This window comes from Castor canadensis, chromosome 11 (genome assembly GCF_047511655.1).
Source record: "Castor canadensis chromosome 11, mCasCan1.hap1v2, whole genome shotgun sequence".
NCBI classification, from domain to species: Eukaryota; Metazoa; Chordata; class Mammalia; order Rodentia; family Castoridae; genus Castor; species Castor canadensis.
Window position 1 is genome coordinate 126,389,240 of NC_133396.1, and position 22,361 is coordinate 126,411,600.

Sequence of the window (22,361 nt, forward strand, 5' to 3'; positions counted from 1 at the left end):
CCAGATCAAGGGCTCCTATAAATGACTGTGACTCCAGATCAGAGAGTCACCCAAAAGGTAACCTTACAAAACCCAGAAGAGTATAAGGAGAATTTTACTGGTGCTCCAAAACTACTCACCAGCCTAAAGAAGAAATCATCTATAAACAAAGGAACTCCAGGTTCCTAATTCTAGGACTTACTATCTCACTGGGTGTCTTAGGGCACAGCCCTAAACTTTTCCAGCCTTCTGGCCTTTGTTTTACCCAATGTAAGAAAACTAAGTTAAAATAAACTTTGTAACCAAAGCAAAATGAAGCTCTCTAGATGGTATGATTATGGTACTTAGGACACTAAAACTTTCCCTTGACCCAAAAATGTGTATCTGGAAGTCAGCATTCCCAGATCACACTTTCGGATCTAAACTGGAAATGTGTTCGGGTAAACCTGGAAAATCCAGAGCCTTTGCTTGAGTAAAACTAGATACGGTAAAAACATGGGTTTTCTGCATGAATGGAATTATAATAGAGACCACAGGGAGTAGAATTAAATGTGACACCTTCTTCATGTGGGAGGGAGTGGAATTAAATGTGACACCTTCTTCACATGGGATTGAGTGTCTTCTAAACTCAAACTAGGGCACCTTATATCACAAACCAGATGGCAGGAAATTAAATTAATTTAAGTCAAATGCCATCCCAATTACATCTTGGTCAGTTTACAAACATATTCCAGCAAATGCGAGAAGGAGTCTTTTTCTCTTTTAGAGTCTTTGCTCACATCACCTTACTGAACAAAGGACTTCACCCAATTACAAAGAGGATGGAGAAAGGCCAGCTTCAGGACACATGCTGCATGGGGAGAAGTGACTGTCCCAAAGAGATGGCTCTACATCCCTCTAAAACTCCACAATAGACCAGCTACACACAAATGCCTCAATTAAGGAAGTTCATCAAGAAAATGAACAGTTGGTGGGATCAAGACTTCCGGTCCAAAAGGCTTGCAGCTGGTCTGGCCATTCATCAAAAAATCTGAATTTACATGGAAGACACATTCGACTGGACATGTAATAAAACAATTGGAGTGGCAAAGGCTCAGGATTTTGGTTTCCTTTCTACTCTACACGTCTCTTGCCAAAGAAAGAGTGAATGTGCCTGTGGTATTCCTGGCACATCCAAGGTAGTTCTCAGTCACCTTAGTCAACCTTTGCAATTTTCCACACATTATCAGTTCATCACTCACCTATATTAACCTAGAATGTCCAGAGAAAAGCTCCTATTTAGAGTCTGGAGAGAAACTGTCCAATCTGAGAACCTATGGACTCCCTCAATAAAGAGACTGCATATAGGAAATACTATGGAATCAGATGTAAGTAGCCTAATTTCAGACTGATCCCTAACCAGCTTTATGAGTTTGGGTAAGTCATCTACCTTCTCTGGACTCTGCTATTTTCACACCAATAACTAGAGAAGAAGACCAAAAGTCTCCCAGATCCCTTCCAATCCATCTTTAACTAAAGTGTGACATAAGGCTAAAACTGGGAGTTAACCAATAAGAGCCTGTTGGGATGTTATGTTAAGAAAAGGTCTACTCCACACAGACAGAACTATTCTGATCATGTCTTCTCCATATCAGCCATCATAAAGATATGCTACAACACTTCCTCAAGAGACCCCTTCTACAGAGGACACTGACTGGCTGAGTCAGTAACTAGCTGATTTATTTACTCAACAAATACTTACTAAGCATCTTGCAGGTATTAGGGATAGAGCAGAATAAAACAAACAAAATCCTTTCCCTTAGGGAGCTTACATTCTAGCGAAAGGGGAGGGGGTAGGGTCTAGACATTAATCAAATAGGAAATACAAGGTGGGGGGCACACTTTATATAGAGCTGTCAGGAAGACTTTGTTGATAAGGTAACTTTTGAGTAGAGATTTAAGACAGTGGGGAAGTGAGCTATGCAGACACCAGGGGAAGAATGTTCTAGGCAGAAGGAACAGCAAGGTCATGAGACAGGACTGGGCCAAGCATGCTTGGCATGTTAAAGAAAACAAAATGAGCCCAATGTTGAAGAGGAGTGGGAGGGGGAGTGGAGTAAGAAGCAAAGCCACATAGGTAGTAGGAACAGAGTCCTGTAGGCCCCAGGAGATGGAACAGAGGAGAAACAGAATCTGAAGTCCATTTTAAAGGGATTGCTGAGCTATCCTGTTGAGAGTACACTGACAGGGGCAAGAACAAAAACAAGGAAACAGGAGGTTACTGAGGTAATCCAGGTGAGATGGGAGGGCAGCTGGACCCAGGGTAGCAGCAGTGAGTGCAGTAAGAGTCTGGGACATACTCTGAAGTAAGTCAACAGGATCTTGAAAATTCTATGGCAGAACCTAATGAAACTAAATGACACTAAACTTCAACAGCCACTGTGAGATCCTGGGATGAGGGGATGTTTATGAATAATATTATGCTTATGAATAATATTATTACAATAAGCAAGGAAAAACAAAAGCCAAATCTATGCTATTTCTACAGGGAAGGCCAATTGACTATTCTGGAATGTGCTCTACTTCCTTGATAAAGTTGAAAACAGGAATTTCTAGATTCTTTTCCTAATAAGCACTACTTGGAGAGAGTGACAATTCCCTACGGAAGTTCCTCTGTCAAGGTAAGCCTTCAGAGCCCCAAGGTTCTTAAAACCCAAGAGTCTGACAGTGTGCAAAGTGTGGGAGCAGAAAATTCAACATCAGGGAGAAAAGACAATAAAGGTGTGTTATAAACCACATTCTGGCAGCAGCTTTCTCAGCTAAGTCATTGATCATCTTGAAGGGCTAAATTAAAACCCAACATTAATCAGGCAGTAGGTGTGAAAAACATCTTTCTTACCAAAATAGAAAGAGGAGGAAGAAAGATATGACATGTTAAGTGGTTGAGAACAAATTACATTGTAAGGGAAGCTGTAACATTCAGGAGACCAAGTCCTAGACAGATTCATCAGCTGAGTTGGAAATCATCTGATGTGACCTTGGACTAATTATCTAACTCCTATGGCTCTGTCTCCTGTCTGTGCCTGAGTCTCCCACTCACTGTAAAGGACAGCAAATGATTTCAGCCCCCTCCTATCTTAACAGGGATGTTATGAAGCTGAGATCATGTCTTGGAAGCTCCAGGGGTTCCCTGGAGAAGGGCTCTCCACAAACAGAGGACATGGATTTTAGAAATATAATTGAGAATGAGGCTGCTCCTGGAAACACCCCCATGGTATGGAGGTTCTCTCCCCAGCAACACTTGGCTTCAGAGTTAGTCAACCAAATAGGCTCCCCATAAAATGCAAACTCAGGGTTAGGGCAAGCCTCTTTGCAGATACTGTCAGGAGCCCTAGATATGCATGTAATAACTGCACTTGGGTGTTTAATAAACATTCAGTGATGCTTTTAAATTACCAGTATCCTCACTGAAATGACCACACTGTTGCCTATCAGGAGATGGCATGTGAGGTATGCAGCTGTAGAAAGCCCATGATCATGACACCCTGGGCAAGTTCTGACCTCAATTTCCACCTTTCTATTATGGGTCTAACAATACTGAGGATTAAAGGAGGTAACATATGAAATACTACGGGCACTGCCCTGGGCTTAGAGAAAGGAACAAAATAAATGCTAAAGCCCTCCTCCCTCCCAGAGCTCTGCTCAATAAACAGTAAGTGCTATTAATCCTTTAATCACAGATCCTGGAGAAAAATAAAACAGGAAAGGTTCACCCATAAGTTTCTTATCTTCCTTTATTCCTTTATAACCCCTCGACTAGAGCAAACAGGCCAAACTTTATTTAGGATCATAACATGGGCTATCCCAGGTAAGCCAGGCTCATAAACTCCAGACAATTAGAAGGAGACTGGTTTTTAAAGTTCTGCTCCATCCCAGTCTAGTCAATGACAGAAGCAGACCCAGTCCTTTGTCCCAGCTTCCCAAAGAAATCCATTGGTCAGGCACACATGGCTCCAGTAGGATGCGGGGTCAGAGGCTTTCTATTCCGGCCATTGTGGTCTAAGAATAGCACTCCCAAGCATAGGGCAAACGGCTCACAGGAATGTGTTCCTCTGCTATGCACACTACCATCTGAGGGCTATTTAAAGCACAACCCAGAAAGCCCCTCTGAACAGGAGGACCAAGAGGGCGAGGGGAAACTGGCAGAGTGTGTCTTTAATACAGTTCTTCTACAAATTATAAATATACTGCAGTTTGTACAGCCCCAGTTTGGGCCCCAGGGTGCTGAGATACACATCCATCCTCACCAGCTCAGATATCTTATTTGGCTCCTATCAGCCATTGGGCAAGGAATGTCAAGCTCATTTTACCAATGGAAAACTAGGAAGCAGGGAGGGACAGGTTTGCACACTGCCAAGTCCATTACTAAGAAAAGAAACAGATAAAGCTGACTGTGTGCTTCTTCATGTGAGGCCCTTTTCAACCTTCACCCTCATCTCACAAGCTCCCTACAAAGTAGTTCAGTTATTTTGCTCACACTGTAGGAGAACACTGAGGTTATGGGAGATAAATTAAGCAATTTACTTCCATGATACAATTTACATGTAGCCTAGTTGGGATTTGAACCCAGGTCTCTCTGATGATAGAGTTTGTTGTTTGGGGTTTTGGTTGTAGTAAGACCATGCTGCCTCTTTTAGTCTCTCTCTGTTATCAATTCAAGAAACCTATAATCCAAAACCATACTTAGATCTCATACCTTATTCCTAATGTCATCAGTTTGGTGAGCAAAGGGAACTAAGTAGTCCAAAACCAACAACAGAGTCTTTAGGGACAGGATCCAGACCATAATTCCAATTACAAGACAAAACAGATAAATTCCAAATCAAATTTATCTTTACTAGATAAGACCAGGAGACCTTGTGCCTCTGATAAGACTTCATTTCATTATTTCTCCTGTCCTGACACCCCTACATTTCAGTTGGCTTCATATACAGCCATCCATTGGTATAGGCAAGGGATTGGCTCCAGAACCCTCTGTGGATAACAAAATACAGGAATGCTCAAGTCTCATATAAAATGGCATGGTATTTGCATATAACCTGCCTCATTCTCCCATATACTTTTAATCATCTCTGAATGACTTATGATACTAATACAATGTAAGTGATACATAAATAGCTGCATTATTTAGGAAATAATGGCAAAAAAAAGTTTGTACATGTTTAGTACACACTCAGTCACCATAGGCCTACATACATAGTACACAGGTGAACAATGCTCAAACAGTGGTGCTGGAGAGAAACAGGACCGTGAAATGGGAGGCTACAACAGGTGCCCACACACCAATTCAAATCTCATGGACTCAGTGTAGCGCTGGGTGCATGGCAAAGTTTTGCCTTTGGGAATGTTTTGGAATTTTTTTTCAGATAGATTTTTTTTTTTTTTGAGACAGTGTCTTGTTATGTAGCTCAGGCTGACCTCAAACTCACAATCCTCCTGCCTTAGCCTCCCAAATGCTGGGATTACAAGCATATTACACACCTAGCTTCCCCACAAATTTTTGTTATGTGGATGGTTGAATCTATATGTATAGAACCTGTGGATATGAAAAGCTGACTGCATTCTGAATTCACACCAAAGACTGATCTAGCACTTACCACCCAAAAGCAAGTTCTTAAACTGCATTATGAATATTTTATTCTGCAAAGCCACTTCCTCAACCAGCAGCTCTATACCTTTTGCCAAACTTTTCCAAGGGACAATTTTAGGCCTTACCATGTTCCACAGAACTGATCACGATTTGTCACATCAGGGTAAGATCAATTCTCTTTTACTTCCTACATCACTCAAATCACGGACCACAGGTGGGGTGGGGATGACACACACACAAAAAAAAATATAGTAGCAATGATAAACCAATTTGGCCATGTTCTCACAACCTCTTGGAAATGACTTTTCCTGAAGGCTGTGTAACTCATTTAACTCAGCCCTCAGAAAGAAAGGTCTAGAGCTATAGGAGATCCCAACAGTGACCTCCATCTTTTCCAAGCCAGGTCTCCAAGGCCTGGCTCTACAAGATTACCACTTCCATGGAGAACCTGACAACCACTGGTCACCTTCTTTTTTCCTGCCCTCTTCTCCTCCCATCAGATGAAGAGAGAAACCTGGCCTTTCTTTTACCTGAAGAGGCTAACTTGCAGCACCAATGTAACACTGTGTAGTGAATGGAAAGAACGGGGATCTGCAATAGTCAAAGCACTAGCTAACGTGAATAGAACATTCTGTTAACCAAGTAAACTGTTGTCAAGTCTACAGCCAGTATTTTCCCTATACTCATTTCTCACAAATCTTAATCAAATCAGGAGTGAAGGTGAAAGGAGGCTCCAGTTTCCATACACAACTCTTAAGGAAGAAAGAATTTCCTTCCTTGTAAGAGAGGTCTCCTGCCTACAATATCTTTTGGAGCAGTTGAATGGACTTAGTGTCTGGAGTAATAAAAAAGGAAGTAAGATTGTTATTTTCTATTTAGAGAAATGAGGAAGTGGGGCAGGGTGTGGTGGTGCACATCTGTAATCCCCTCCAATTACTTTTGCATTCAAAAGCCAACTACATGGAAAGGTAAGGCAGGAGAATCTCAAGTTCAAGGCCAACCTGGGCAACTTAGCAAGACTTTGTCTCAAAATAAAATAAAAAAGGACTGGGGATGTAGCTCAGTGGTAGACTGTTTGCCTAGCATATGCGAGGCCCTAGGTTCAATCTCCAGTACTGGAGGAGGGGTAAGGGGAAAAGAAGAGAAAGAAATTAAGACATGGAATGGTTTATATATAGGTCTGATCTCTTTCAGAGAATGTGCTTGGGATAATGCCACAATATCAGGCCCTCCTTGAAGAGATCCATCTCATATTACATTCCAATTAAAGATTTGTTCTATTAAATTGCTGACATGTTGCTGTGTGTAAATACTAAACACACGGGGTAGGGGCTGGATGTATATTTACTTTACTTTACCAAAATCAAGTTAAGTTCAAAATAAAGATAATTTGTTGATAGTGACAATGACAATATAGATCACCATCCTAGTCCTGTGGGAAAAAAATGCTACCTGGAAACATTACTCCCTATCAATCACACCATCAGACAGGGAAGCTGGATGATCAGTCCAATTTCCAGACACTAATATATGCAAATCAATTAATCAATAGTCACTGAGCAACCAGAAGTGGCTGGCACCTTCTAGTCACTTATCACTATGTGCTATAATTATGCATAGGGCACTTCTAGCTTGCTTTCAAAAGCCAACCAAGTTCAAGCCCAATGTCAAAATCTAATCAACAAATCAAATAGTACTTAAATAGTGGAACAAAGTTTAGTACAGACAGCCAAGACACACCTGTCTTTGTGAGAGGTTAAATCTCCCAAACATGAGAAAAGCTATTCCATCTACCAAGAGGATCTGGACCATCTTGAAGTAGGACAAGTGGGAAGTCCACTTCTTGAGGCTTGCTGTACCCTTTCTTTCCAGATTCCTTAGAATAGAAAGACTTCCCCTCCTCCATCTCAGTTGGAGAGGATAAAATTTTCTACCAAAACAGGAAGGGCTGGAGGACACTAGCAGCTGTCATGAGTTTCCCTATGACTTGAAAACTCTTGGCTTTGGTCTGGAACAGTCGGAGTCCACATGGAGTCCACACGCTGAAGCATCTCGTTTCCTGTTCTCTAGGTTAGAGCCCTGGCTAAGAATAGCACCCATTCACATCCCTTTCATTTGCTGTTCTCTCTTATACACGCACCAAACCTTGTTCCTGTACCTTCTCCAAGGTAAATGACAATATTTTTAAATGGGCACAGAGTGATCAGCAGTTTTATTCCCTGTCCAATCTACCAAAAGGCACTGCCTGGAGGAACTCCACTTCAGAGCTGAGTGTCACAGGAATCACTGGGGCACTCGCTGAAGCTTCAAAAAGATATGCACACAAAGAGCACACGCAGACAGGAACCCAGCCATAAGTATAATGCATGCCCAGTACTGCCTGCGACCTCACCTCTGTGCATGTCCTGAACCTAAAGAAGACCAGAAAGCTGTAACAGTGGCCTTATTTCACTAGGTCAAACAATGTAAAACCACATACAAAATAGTGATCTTCTAGGTTAACCTAATAGAATCCTAAAGCAAACCAGGCATTTTACAGGTGAGCAATAAGGCAAACTCCACTGTCTCCCAGGTGGCTCCACCCCAAACAATTTCCTATTAGTTTTTGGTTGATACCTATGGACCATACCTTGTAAGACGGGTCTGGCACTGGTAAGAGACATCATGGGCGCATTCATTCCACATCTATATCCATATTCATTCCCCTCTGAGAGCTCACAGTGAAACGGGCAAAAACAACACAGTTTGAAAACTGCTACTCTATGAACCAGTACAAAATGAGAACTCTGGATGTAACATTTCTCACACTGAAATTTGCTTGGTAATTTGCATGTCCCTCACCTATTAGATGATCCACATTTAGGGGCTAGAACTGTACTGCCTGTCTTTGAACTCTCAATGTCCAGCACACAGTTGGTGCTAAATGGTGTCTGCTGAATGACTAAATGACTCTTAGAGATGGAGTAGGCTGTGTTTAAAATGAAGTGAATACGTGGCTCCAGTGGCGCAATCGGTTAGCGCGCGGTACTTACACATCATAAAATGAAGTGAATAAGCAGTGTTTCAGTGAAAAACTTACAAAGGTTATTATAGATCAGACTACAATATTAATTACAGCACTAGAAAGAAAATAGCAAACTCCTGATTACAGAACTACAAAGAAAAGCAAAATAAGTCTGAAATTAGACTAAAGTTTACCTCTAGTTGGAAGCATGGTAGCATCTTTTTTCACTGTCAATTTCTTTTTGATTTCAATTGATTTCCCTTACTTGGTAAGTACAGAACCATCAAGAGCAAAGAAAGAAGGTGCTCTGTGAATTAAAGCAAGGCAGACAAATCCAGACCACCATAGCTCACAGGTGAGGGAGAAGGTTGGAGGACAGACACTACTCCTTCTGAGGAACTGGGTATCTTTTATGAGTTCAAAACAGCAAAAAAAAAAAAAAAAGTCACTTGGATCATGCTTTAAACCTATAAAATATTCACTTCTAAAAGAAAACAACAAGCAGAAAACTAGCCTAAAAAAAAAATCATCTTTCAAAGGTGAGTATTTTGATGTAGACTCAAGTCAAGAAGTCTTTGCCACCCTTCAAACAATCAAAAGCTTTGGAGAAGGGCAGCATAGATCTCTTCCTGATATGAAATCTTTTATCTACACATTAACTTCTAAGGAGAGACTGGCCAGAGCACAGCACTACTTTGGAGGTAGAGGAAGTCTTTATCCTAATGAATTGATCTCATTAATTTAACTGCACATTTGATCCTCAGACCCTTCGTGGGCCTAATGACCCTGGAGAGGCCCTGAAGTGAGGCTGTCTCCAGGGTGGCCCACTTAATCACAGCCACGAGCATGCAGGAAAAGGCCATGGGGAGATTCTGGTTTTATTATGTAAATCACAGGAAGCCACACTGAGCTCCTCTCCTCCATTACAGATCCCGATCTCTACCGGATTCTACCTAGTGCTATCAGCAAGGTGGAAGGGGACATCTGTCTGCATAAACAAAAATGGCAGGGCTGACTGCACCCCTTTCGTGGTGATGGTCTTCCACAAGCAACTAACTCTTAACACCACAGTCAAGTTTCTCCTCTCCCCCAAACCTATTTCACTCAGTTTACTTCCAAGGAATCCAACAGGTGACTTAAATAGCCAAGGGTTACGGTCAAGTTCAGAAGCCCTGTGGGAAACACCCACACTTTAGAGGCAGTTCCTGGGTTTCAGTTTCTAGGACATGTTTCTCTGAGCTTCATGCTCCTATCCAAAACATGGATGTAAATATCTCCCTCACAAAGCAGTTGTGGATTATTTTCTTGACACTTCTAAGGCCAGAGGGGAGGTCTACATGACTTCATTCTGTCTCAGGGAAGCAGATATGGATTTGAAACTAAAAAAGTGATATGGTCTGGTACAGCCTAGGCATGAACTAATTCTGTCTACATGCACAGCTGGGATGCTAGCTTCAGGGAGCCAGCTCCATGATTTAAGGTGAAACTTGAGGAGGCTTTCACAGTGATGGGACGTGCTCCACAGACATGTTCAACCCAACTACACAGCTCTCTCCCTCGTCCAGAGTTGGCCAACTTTATCCAGTTTAGAATAAAACCCAAAGACTACCAAAAACAATCAATGTCTTTCTTTTCAAGGAACAGAAAGTAACCCAAGAAAAACTCAGAGAATTCATTTTAACATGAAATCAGCCTTGCTAATAAAGTCACCTGCTCTATCAAAATCTACACTCAGCCAGACTGGTGGTGCCTACCTATAATCCCAGTACTAAGGAGATAAAGGTGGAGGGATAATGAGTTCAAGGCCAGAATAGACTACATAAACAAAATTTTTTTAATCTACACTCTTCTCAAGGCATCTGTCAAAAATTGTAAGGCCAAGAGTTGGTAAAGCACACCTATAATCCCAGCTACACATGCTGGCCAGGACAAAAACACAAGACCTTATCTGAAAAATAAATAAAGCAAAAAAGGGCTGGGAGGTGTGGCCAAGTTAGAACTCCCACATAGCAAGCAGGAGGTCCTGAGTTCAAACCCTAGCCCTGAGAAAAATTAAATTCTAACTGCTACAGACAAGTAAAAAAACTGGACAACACAACAGCATAAAAACCTGTGGCTGAGAAGTACATCAGAAATACTTTCATTTAATTTAAAGCAACCACAAAAGTAGCTATTGCTCCTCTTTTGGGAAGGTGGACTAGAGAAGATGGCCTCCAACAGCTGTCTCCTTCCAGCCTACAAAAAAGGGGAAGAGACTGACATTCAGAATTAGGCTTGCAAAGAAATTCTGTTTGCCAGCCCACAGGCATTTTGTTTGTTTGGTTGGGTTTTTGCTGTTGCTGCTGTTGCCTTCCTGACCAAGAGGCCCAAAGACTAGCACCTTTTTAGATTCATTTCTGACTGTGAAGGAATTTATAAAACTAGATCAATGGTATCTGCTGGGTCCCAGAAAAGCATGGAAGGACAAAGGACCTTGACTCTCTTAAATCTGGCTCAGAACCAACCTCATGCCAACCGCTAGGAGAATTACTTCCACCGACACTGCTCCCAAGTATAACCCTTCTACCCTCTGCCCAGCTTCCAGCCCAGGGCCCTAGGACCCACACTGCTGTTTGTTTTGGCACGAGTAAGCAGCCTGTTCACACACAACCAGACTACCAGAGTAACAGGAGTTCCAAAAGGGCCCTCCAACAAGGGAGAGGCCTAGAAAGAAAGTGACAAGCAGGGTCTAATGTCCCACAGTAGCTTGTTTTCACTGCCAGTTTGGCTCTACCTTCCACCTGCCAGAAGCTGAATTCAAATACTCTGCGCAATGCCTGGCTACAAGGCTCCTTTTCATTCTCTGGAGTCTAGAGAGTGCCTGCCCTGGTTCCCAGCAAGCAAAAAGCAAGTGCCAACTTCTCTATCTAGGCAGTTTCTCTAGGAGCTCCTTTCACCCCACCAGGGACCCTCAACCCTCCAAATAAGAAGCAGCATGCCAGACACCAGTGATTCACGCCTATAATCCTAGCTACTCAGGAGGCTCATGGTTCGAAGCCAGCCCAAGCAAATAGTTCATGAGACCCTATTCAAAAAAACCCATCACAAAAAAGGGCTGGTGAAGAGGCTCAAGGTGTAGGCCCTGAGTTCAAACCCCAGAACCCAGTACCACCAAAAAAAGAAAAAAAAAAAGCAGCACTTTGAAAATAAATTGCACCCATTATGCAACAATTCAAAGATTACACCTACACTCCATCCTCACTGGCTCCCAAAGATTCCTTGTCTGTACAGGAGAATGAAAACACAATCTGCCTTGTTGTGACTTCTTTTAGGGTCGTGGAGATTAACCAAGACAATATGCACTTAGCACAGTGTCTGACACACAGTAAGCACCCAATAAATATTGCTTATTTTTATTATTCTAAGAATGAGGGATAGTTACTATTTTTTTTTATTTTATTATTCATATGTGCATACAAGTCTTGGGTCATTTCTCCCCCCTGCCCTCACCTCCTCCCTTACCACACACTCCGCCCCCTCCCTCTCCCCCCCACCACCCCGCCCCGTCAATACCCAGCAGAAACTATTTTGCCCTTATCTCTAATTTTGTTGTAGACAGAGTATAAGCAATAATAGGAAGGAACAAGGGTTTTTGCTGGTTGAGATAAGGATAGCTATACAGGGACTTGACTCACATTGATTTCCTGTGCGTGTGTGTTACCTTCTAGGTTAATTCTTTTTGATCTAACCTTTTCTCTAGTTCCTGCTCCCCTTTTCCTATTGGCCTCAGTTGCTTTTAAGGTATCTGCTTTAGTTTCTCTGCGTTAAGGGTAACAAATGCTAGCTAATTTTTTAGGTGTCTTACCTATCCTCACCCCTCCCTTGTGTGCTCTCGCTTTTATCATGTGCTCAAAGTCCAATCCCATTGTTGTGTTTGCCCTTGATCTAATGTCCACATATGAGGGAGAACATACGATGTTTGGTCTTTTGGGCCAGGCTAACCTCACTCAGAATGATGTTCTCCAATTCCATCCATTTACCAGCGAATGATAACATTTCGTTCTTCTTCATGGCTGCATAAAATTCCATTGTGTATAGATATCACATTTTCTTAATCCATTCGTCAGTGCTGGGGCATCTTGGCTGTTCCCATAACTTGGCTATTGTGAATAGTGCCGCAATAAACATGGGTGTGCAGGGGTCTCTGGAGTAACCTGTGTCACAGTCTTTTGGGTATATCCCCAAGAGTGGTATTGCTGGATCAAATGGTAGATCGATGTCTAGCTTTTTAAGTAGCCTCCAAATTTTTTTCCAGAGTGGTTGTACTAGTTTACATTCCCACCAGCAGTGTAAGAGGGTTCCTTTTTCCCCGCATCCTCGCCAACACCTGTTGGTGGTAGTGTTGCTGATGATGGCTATTCTAACAGGGGTGAGGTGGAATCTTAGTGTGGTTTTAATATGCATTTCCTTTATTGCTAGAGATGGTGAGCATTTTTTCATGTGTTTTTTTGGCCATTTGAATTTCTTCTTTTGAGAAAGTTCTATTTGGTTCACTTGCCCATTTCTTTATTGGTTCATTATTTTTGGGAGAATTTAGTTTTTTAAGTTCCCTATATATTCTGGTTATCAGTCCTTTGTCTGATGTGTAGTTGGCAAATATTTTCTCCACTCTGTGGGTGTTCTCTTCAGTTTAGAGACCATTTCTTTTGATGAACAGAAGCTTTTTAGTTTTATGAGGTCCCATTTATCTATGCTATCTCTTAGTTGCTGTGCTGCTGGGGTTTTGTTGAGAAAGTTCTTACCTATACCTACTAACTCCAGAGTATTTCCTACTCTTTCCTGTATCAACTTTAGAGTTTGGGGTCTGATATTAAGATCCTTGATCCATTTTGAGTTAATCTTGGTATAGGGTGATATACATGGATCTAGGTTCAGTTTTTTGCAGACTGCTAACCAGTTTTCCCAGCAGTTTTTGTTGAAGAGGCTGCTATTTCTCCATCGTATATTTTTAGCTCCTTTGTCAAAGACAAGTTGGTTATAGTTGTGTGGCTTCATATCTGGGTCCTCTATTCTGTTCCACTGGTCTTCGTGTCTGTTTTTGTGCCAGTACCATGCTGTTTTTATTGTTATTGCTTTGTAATATAGTTTGAAGTCAGGTATTGTGATACCTCCTGCATTGTTCTTTTGACTGACTATTGCCTTGGCTATTCGTGGCTTCCTGTGTTTCCATATAAATTTCACGGTAGATTTTTCGATCTCTTTAATGAATGTCATTGGAATTTTGATGGGAACTGCATTAAACATGTAGATTACTTTTGGGAGTATAGACATTTTTACTATGTTGATTCTACCAATCCATGAGCATGGGAGATCTCTCCACTTTCTATAGTCTTCCTCAATCTCTTTCTTCAGAAGTGTATAGTTTTCCTTGTAGAGGTCTTTCACATCTTTTGTTAGGTTTACACCTAGGTATTTGATTTTTTTTGAGGCTATTGTAAATGGAATTGTTTTCATACATTCTTTTTCAGTTTGCTCATTGTTAGTGTATAGAAATGCTAATGATTTTTCTATGTTGATTTTATATCCTGCTACCTTGCTATAGCTATTGATGATGTCTAGAAGCTTCTGAGCAGAATTTTTTGGGTCTTTAAGGTATAGGATCATGTCGTCTGCAAATAGGGATATTTTGACAGTTTCTTTACCTATTTGTTTTCCTTTTATTCCTTCTTCTTGCCTAATTGCTCTGGCCAGGAATTCCAGTACTATGTTGAATAGGAGTGGAGATAGTGGGCATCCTTGTCTGGTTCCTGATTTGAGAGGGAATGGTTTCAGTTTTTCTCTGTTAAGTATAATGCTGGCTGTAGGTTTGTCATATATAGCTTTTATAATGTTGAGGAACTTTCCTTCTATTCCTAGTTTTCTTAGAGCTTTTATCATGAAATGGTGTTGGATCTTATCAAAGGCTTTTCTGCATCTATTGAGATGATCAAGTGGTTGCTTCTGTTAATGTGGTTTATTACGTTTATTGATTTTCGTATGTTGAACCACCCCTGCATCCCTGGGATGAAGCCTACTTGGTCGTGGTGAATAATCTTTTTGATGTGTTGTTGAATTCGGTTTGCCATTATTTTGTTGAGGATTTTTGCATCAATGTTCATTAAGGAGATTGGCCTATAGTTCTCCTTTTTGGAGGTGTCTTTGCCTGGTTTTGGGATAAGTGTAATACTGGCTTCATAAAATGTGTTTGGCAGTTTTCCTTCCCTTTCTATTTTGTGGAACAGTTTAAGGAGGGTTGGAATCAGTTCTTCTTTAAAGGTCTGATAGAATTCAGCAGAGAATCCATCAGGTCCTGGACTTTTCTTTTTGGGGAGACTCTTGATTGCTGCTTCAATTTCATTTTGTGTTATAGATCTATTCAGGTGATTAATTTCCTCTTGGTTCAGTTTTGGATGATCATATGTATCTAGAAATCTGTCCAGTTCACTAAAATTTTCAAATTTATTTGAATAAAGGTTCTCAAAGTAGTCTCTGATGATTTCCTGGACTTCCATGGTGTTTGTTGTTATCTCCCCTTTTGCATTCCTGATTCTACTAATTTGGGTTTTTTTCTCTCCTCATTTTAGTCAGGTTTGCCAGGGGTCTGGGATAGTTATTATTAAGAGAGGATCTTCCTAAAATACATGTTGCTCCAACCCAAGTACAAAAGCTCCAGTAAATTTTCAGTTTCTCATGTAAACAGAAGGAACAAGCACAGCACAAATCCTGAACCTCAGATATTCTACAGGCTCATATATGGATTTTAGGACATTATACAGTGATACATGCATAGCATAGAGTGGTTTGCCACCAACTATGTGAACAGCACTACACTAAAAGTGAGTGTGTGTGTGTGTGTGTGTGTGCATATAAACATATGCAAACACACAAAATACACATATAATTAAGAAGACACGGTCACATATCACTTTTCAGCACCCGTTATGGGCCAGCCAACACATCTGGAGCTATTAGAGATAGAAAGGTAATTAAGACATGGGCCCTGCCCAACCAAAGCTTCTAGTCTAATAGAAGGATTATGATTTATAGGTACTAAGATAAAATTCCCTAAGGCAAGCAATAGATGCAAACAGGAGAGAAATGTACACAGAGGATGCTTTCTTAAGCGTCCTGCCAGCTCATCTGATACACTTCAGCTACACTCTTAGATACATTGGCTGAATCTCACCGCACACTGAAGAAGGCTGTTTGCTAGTAGGCCCGTCTGTTGTATGTCTGCTCACATGCACTCCCACCAGCAGGCTGCATGCTTCCCCTGGGTCAGTAGTCTGTACATACACTCATTGCTTTAATTAGGTATTAAATTATTATATCAACTATGAATACAAAAAATGTATTTCTATAAAAAATAAGCTGGATGCTTTGGAAAGAGTCGATGAAAACAAATTGTTTTTAGGAAATACAATGATAAAAGTTTATAGTGGTATGGTTTAAAAATCTGTACATATTCACCATTATTTCTCAACTGTCTTTAATAACTTGTTTCATTTAAGGAAATTGAAATGAACAAGCATGTACACACCTGTAATCCCAGCACTCCAGAGGCCGAGGCAGGAGGATTTAGAATTCAAGGCCAGCTTGGGGTATATAGTGAGTCTGAGACCAGCTTGGACTATAGAGTGAAAAGGAAGAAGGAACAAAGGAAGGAAGAAGGGAACGAGGGAGGAAGCGAGGGAGAAATTGAAATCACATATATTTTGAGGGTGTAGTCTATTTAAAAAAAAAAAAATCAGCAGCACTCTACTTAGAAAACCCTCACTCTAAGAAAAGGCTCTGGCCCAGAGCAAGAAATGTGTGAATATATACATATATATATATATATATATATATATATATATATATATATATATATGTAGGACTGGGGTTTGAACCCAGGGCTTCACACTTGCAAAGCAGGCACTCTACTGCTTGAGCCACACCTCCAGTCCATTTTACTCTGGTTATTTTGAGATGGAGTCTAACCAACTATTTGTTTGGGCTAGCCTGGAATCAAGGTCCTCTAAACCTCAGCCTTCCAAGTGTCAAGGACTGCAGGTGTAATTCTATAAATTTTTAAGTTAAAATAAAATGTTTGGTTTTGTTAGTGTTTTTAAAGTTTCTCTGCTTAACTCACTTTGGGAATTAACTCACCAAGTACTGATTAATTGCTCCAAATAAGATGTCTCCAGTATGCTTATCTGTTCTTTTGGTTGTCAGCAAAATGAAGCTACATTCCCTTAGCCCATTCCAATTTAAGAAGCAGAAAAAGCTGGCCTGGGATTTTATAACACAGACATGCTAAATACATCAAATAATGTAAGTATGGGTAGAATACTGAATTTTAGCCATATTTCCAAAGACTGGGGTGCTAATGCTTACGAACATGAACTGTATATTGACTTCTTGTAGCCTGAAATATGAACCAAGGGATGAGGGAGGTCCCAAATGTCACTTCTGCTTTGGTCACAGGTCTGGATACAGCCTGTTGGTTGACCCAGCATCTGATATTCCAACCTAGTTATCTATCTCTGCAAGGAGAAAGTATCTCAGGCAAGGTCAAAAGCTCCAAGAACTGATTACCAAGGAGTAGTGAGATCCCTTCCCAAGACCCCTTCAGAGTAAGTCTAAGACGGTTCTGTTAATTTACATAGAAGGCTGGGTTTCTACAGCGCATGACAAGATTCCCAACACTGAAACTGAGCCCACATCATTGGCTTCTCACCAGAGCTTCCAGCCATCAACATGCAGTCTGTCAAGGGAGGCTGCACAGGGGCTCATGTCAAGAGAAGTGTGCAGCAGCAGAAAGCCAAGTGGAAAGGGGCCCCTTGGAGGAGCTTCAGTCACCTGACAACATCCTCAAAAGAGATCCTTAATGTACAGAGGATCCCATTGATGGAGGGGAGAAAATAACCAGTCCCCCTACCCTTTCTTTTCCTTTAATGACAAGCATTGGGATGAAAGGAGGGAAACACACTGGGGAAGCCCTTGTATGTTAAGAGCTGAGTTTATTTTTACTCTCTGCCAGCAGTGGCAAGGTAATTCTACAAGCATCATTTCACTTTCTCACTAGAAACAAAACAGAGTAAGTCAGTTAATGCCCTGCATTCTATACTTCCAACTCCAGAATTACTTGGTTCTTTTCTCTGAAAATTAAATTGATTCTCACAGAATGGCACCCAAATGTGCTTTCAAAGGCAGATCCTAAAACGGATGGGATTCACAATGAGAGGATGAAAAGGCATTTTCCATTTCAATTTGGAGTTAGAAAATTGGTGGGTTTCATTTTCTTCATTAGGGATGGGTCTAGATGACTTCCAAAATTCCTCCCCTTCCCAAAATCCATGATCTCAAAGGAACAAAAGGAAATGAGTTTCAATTATAGCTGTTGAATTTTAAGTCAAGTATTAACAAGAAATTCCTAATTTAAGAGCTGTCAATCAAGGAAACAGGTTTCAAAATAGGTTGTGGAATCTTCTTCCCCAGAGACAGTTAAAAATAGGCCAGGCAGCCATCTGTCTTGGTAGGAGGCAGCTCTTGCAGAAGGAGGGCATCAGAACAAAACCCTTTTCCCCTCCCAGGGAGTCTACCATGGAAAACTGATCTGTTCTCCCAAGGGAAAAGGAAGGAGGCAGAAGCTCACCAGGGCCCAGGTGAAGCTGTGGGCGAGGGAGGCATCTGAGACTTCCTGTGGAAGGAAAAGATGCAAGCTGCAAGTAGGGAAATAGGAGGGAAAGGAGACATGAAATAACCACACAGCTCTTTGGGGAGGGCTCAGCCAATCTGCTTCCCAACTGCAGCAGCTCTGTTTGGTCCTAGGGACTGGGAGCTCAGTCACAGCTCCGTGGGGAGGACATTGTTCCCCTCCCTTGTTCCCAGACGAGTGCATACATGAACCTAAGTGGAAAAAAGGAACTGTCAAATAAATCCAAGCTCTCTCCCAGGTGAGCAGCACCTATAGGGTGTCTCCAAAAAGTTTTCCTTTAAAAACACCCTTTTTTTTTAAACCTTGCTACTTCCTTGGCCATCCCATGCCCATTCTTTCATTGTTATGGAATGCTTTCTTGGGGGCATGAACAGGAATGAAACCTTCCAAGACCTTGAGAAACCTAACTCCAACGGGAAATGGAGGGGATAGTATTGCTGGAGCCTGTGACCTCTGAAAAACTGGAACTGCCCCTCTGCAGTCAGGAGTAGCCCTCTGCCCCCACCTCTGTGTCATCACACATGTGGGACTCTGAACTTAATCTTTGTTCCTACCACTGTGACTTCCCGAAGCACACTGGAGTCAGCCATATAGTGTTGTCATACAAGCCTTTGGGTACCTAGCTTTGCCACTAGACAAAACACAGGAAGCCCACTGTTTTCCAAGCTTCCCTACAGGGTCCCTGTAGGGGTAAGAGAGCAGTGAGGTCAAGGAGTCAACACCAGAGATTGACCAAGCTGATGAAGGCAGCAAACTAAAGATGAAGGTGAGGGATGGCCACCAGCTGTTGAGAGCCAGACACTAGGGAGTACCACAAAGAAAAACAGTGCCTGAGGCTATGTTCTCTAAAAAAGATTGTTTCTGGTAGACTTGCCAGATAAGGAGAAACCTGAAGCCCATGTAGGCAGCCTGATGATTTCCCCCACCCTTACCAAAGCCAGAGAAATTTGTAAAATAACTAGGAGAAAATCAATACTGCAGGGACCAAAACTTAAGATGAGCCTTTGCAAAGAAGAAAACTGAGTCCATGTGTCCTTATAACTGTCCTAGATCAGATGAGATGGAGCTTTCATCCTCACAGAAGGTATTAGACCTCTTGAGAAGATCAAAGAGGTCATGGATAGGAAGGGGCTCTGAAAATTCAGATAATGAAAAACAAGTGAGAGGATTAGCATCACAGCACAGGGCTTTCCCCAAACTGGTAGCTAAATGGGAGCAAACCTCACTCAGAAAAACAGAGCCCACCATTTTAGGTCACTTCCTGTGGCTACTCTAGGGGCTCAGCTAGGGCATTCAACTTCTCCTTGATGGTTTAGGGCAAAGCCATCTATGAAAAAAAGCAGCCCCTCCCTTCCTTTGTTGGATGCCACACAGCATCTCCAGGAGGGAGCAGTTATGGCCCAGCACAGACAACCAAGCAGACACCCTGACCCTCTGGAATGTGCAGAACACTCTGGGAAAAATCCAAGACTTGAGAACAGTACATTGGGAAGTGCCTGTCCTCACAAACTAACTTGGGTACAGAGGGAGGACTCTCTGCATAGCTATGAAACTCAGGGTTTGCTCATTTTTCAGAGCTGGGATCTTCAAGGCCTTTGGGATAAACACATCAGTTATAGGATTCAGACTGCTTAAGGCCTTGGGGAGTTGCAACTAAGCAGCAGAGCGCCTGTTTCCAAGGAGGAGACTGAGCAGACACTCAGAAGTAGAGCATCCTCTAGAGGTCATCCCCTCCACCACCCTACCACCTCCCACCACCTCCCACTTCCACCACCCCACCATCTTTCAGGCTACCAGGAAGCAAACGCAAACAGGTGAGTGGGTGTCCTGAATTCAAGCTCAACTGGAAAGGAAAACCCACATTATCTTTCTATAGCCCGAAGCTGGTAAAAGAAGGGAAGGGAGAAACAATGGAATAACCAACCCACTAGCTTCCCGTTTACTCTTGTAACTCAACACCATGAGGCTGGCTATTAGCCGGTATTCTCTCCAGAAGGATAAACTGAAAGGCTGTCAAATCAGAGTGTGGATTAGACATCAAAAGATTGGGGAAGGGGAGAAAATGCAAAAGTGTATGAGGGAACTTTGGGAGATGGTGATAGAAATGTTTGATAGGTGGTTATACAAATGTATACAACAGTCAAAACTCAATGAATTATAAGTTTGAAATGGTGTACTTTATTGTTAATAAATTACATTTCAATAAGGTTGTTGGGGTTGTTTGTTTGTTTGTTTTGACAAAGAGTCTCCCTATGTAGCCCAGGCTGGCCTCTGGCTCCTGCCTCAGGCTCCCAAGTGCTGAAACTACAGTTGTGTACCACCGCCTAACAATAAAGTTGTTTTAAAAAGAAGCATTGGTTCTACATTATGGTTCCACCCTTACTAACTGTGTGAGCTTGGGTATATCATTTAACTAATGCCTCGGTTTTCCTTTCTTTTAAATGAGATTAATTTCTTCTCTGCTTACCTCACAGAATTTTTAAGATAAAATGAAATAATGTAAGTGAAGCCATTTTAAAAAAACACAAAATGCTAAGCAAATATATAACTATATCCAGAGTTGGGACCTCCCCTGTTACACATTCCTAGTGATCTTAAGGAGGGAAAATTCTATCTAATTGATAGAATCAGCTTAAAAAGTCAGGAGAATGAAAGAGAGTGAATAATACTGAAATACATTGCATCTGTGTAGGAAGAAGGCATAATGAAACGCACTGAAAGTTACTGAATAATGGGGTTAGATTGATTAAAGTATAACACATTCAAAGGTGAAATATCACACAATGAGACCCCTTTGAACAATGAACATACATTTAAATAATGAAGGACAGGAATGTAAAACAGGTCCTGTTGGGGGGAGGATATTAGTGCCAGGAGGAGGGGAATGGAGAGGGTAAGCAGGGTGAATAAGGCCCATGTACTTTATATACATGTATGGAGATGGAATACCGAAACCTGTCGAAATCATTTTAAGTAGGGGAAAGAAGGTGAGGGAATGATGGTGGTGATGAGCCTAACCAAGGTACATTGTAATAAGAAAATGTCACAATGAAACCCTCTGAACAACTATTATATGCTAAGAAAAATGTAAAAAAAAATGTAATCTTTCTGCTAAACCTTAACCTGAGTATTCACTCTACTTGCTTCTCCCTATCTGCTTGCACACCTCTTCATTATGGAGAAGTAACTTATTGTGGGTGTGCAGGGCTTCTGGCTCCCACAGATAAGTACCTCAACATGGGAGCCCAGCTGTGGAGCTCAGCCACCAGACCAGAATGCAAACACTATAGCAGATACCATTCCTAAAACTGGAGACCTTTCCCTTCCGGGGGAAATTAGTGAGTTGGCATTTTACATGTTGCTACAGAGAGCTCTTTCTGGAAGAAGAAAAGGAAAGAAAATGCATGCTTTCCTCACAGAAAGACAAAATGGGAAAAACACCTAAGCCTAGACAGTTAAGTACAAACCTATTCATGTAAGAGAATTAGCTAAAAGGGATGGAAATGATCTAATTCAGCTTCTTTATTTTTAAAAGTTACAAAGCTAATTCTCATAAAGGGAAAGTGTTTAAGGCTAAGCAAAAGTGTTGAGTAGGAGCCCAGCGCTGGTGGCTCACATCTATAATCCTGATTACTCAGGAGGCAGAGATCAGGAAGATCGGGATTCTTCGAGGCCAACCTGGGCAAATAGTTCATGAGACCCTACCTGGAAAAAAACCAACACAAAAAAGGGTGGAGTGGCTCAAGTGGTAGAGTGAAGCACAAAGCCCTGAGTAAGTGCAAACCCCACTACTGCATTAATACCTTGTATGGGAAACTCACACTAAAATATAAATAAATAGCCTTTTAAGTGAGGTCTGGAGAAAAAAACATTTTAAACAGATAAAGCTAACAGTAGAAGAGATGTCTACAGCCCATCTGCCAACAGGTGACCTTGACACCAGACCTGAAATCAGACCCAAAAGGTGGTTTGAAACCCAGCTTTAGGCAAATAGAGAGCAAAGCTTAACTGTGCCAGATAAATTCAAGTGG

The 22,361-nt window shown here is 41.6% G+C and overlaps 1 protein-coding gene across 6 annotated transcripts in view; it reads right to left on the reverse strand.

Annotated features, from left to right (window-relative positions):
- Srgap2 (SLIT-ROBO Rho GTPase activating protein 2) overlaps positions 1-22,361 on the reverse strand; it is a 243,207-nt gene that overhangs the window by 196,000 nt on the left and 24,846 nt on the right. The window contains exon 1 of one of the 6 annotated variants that reach the window (XM_074048480.1): positions 8,238-9,236. The exons of the other annotated variants lie outside the window; for them this stretch is intronic. Within the exon in view, the coding sequence (XP_073904581.1) occupies positions 8,238-8,286 (49 nt within the window). The 5' untranslated portion in view covers positions 8,287-9,236. Of the gene's footprint in view, positions 1-8,237; positions 9,237-22,361 lie in introns of those variants that run through there. 6 annotated transcript variants of the gene reach the window in all.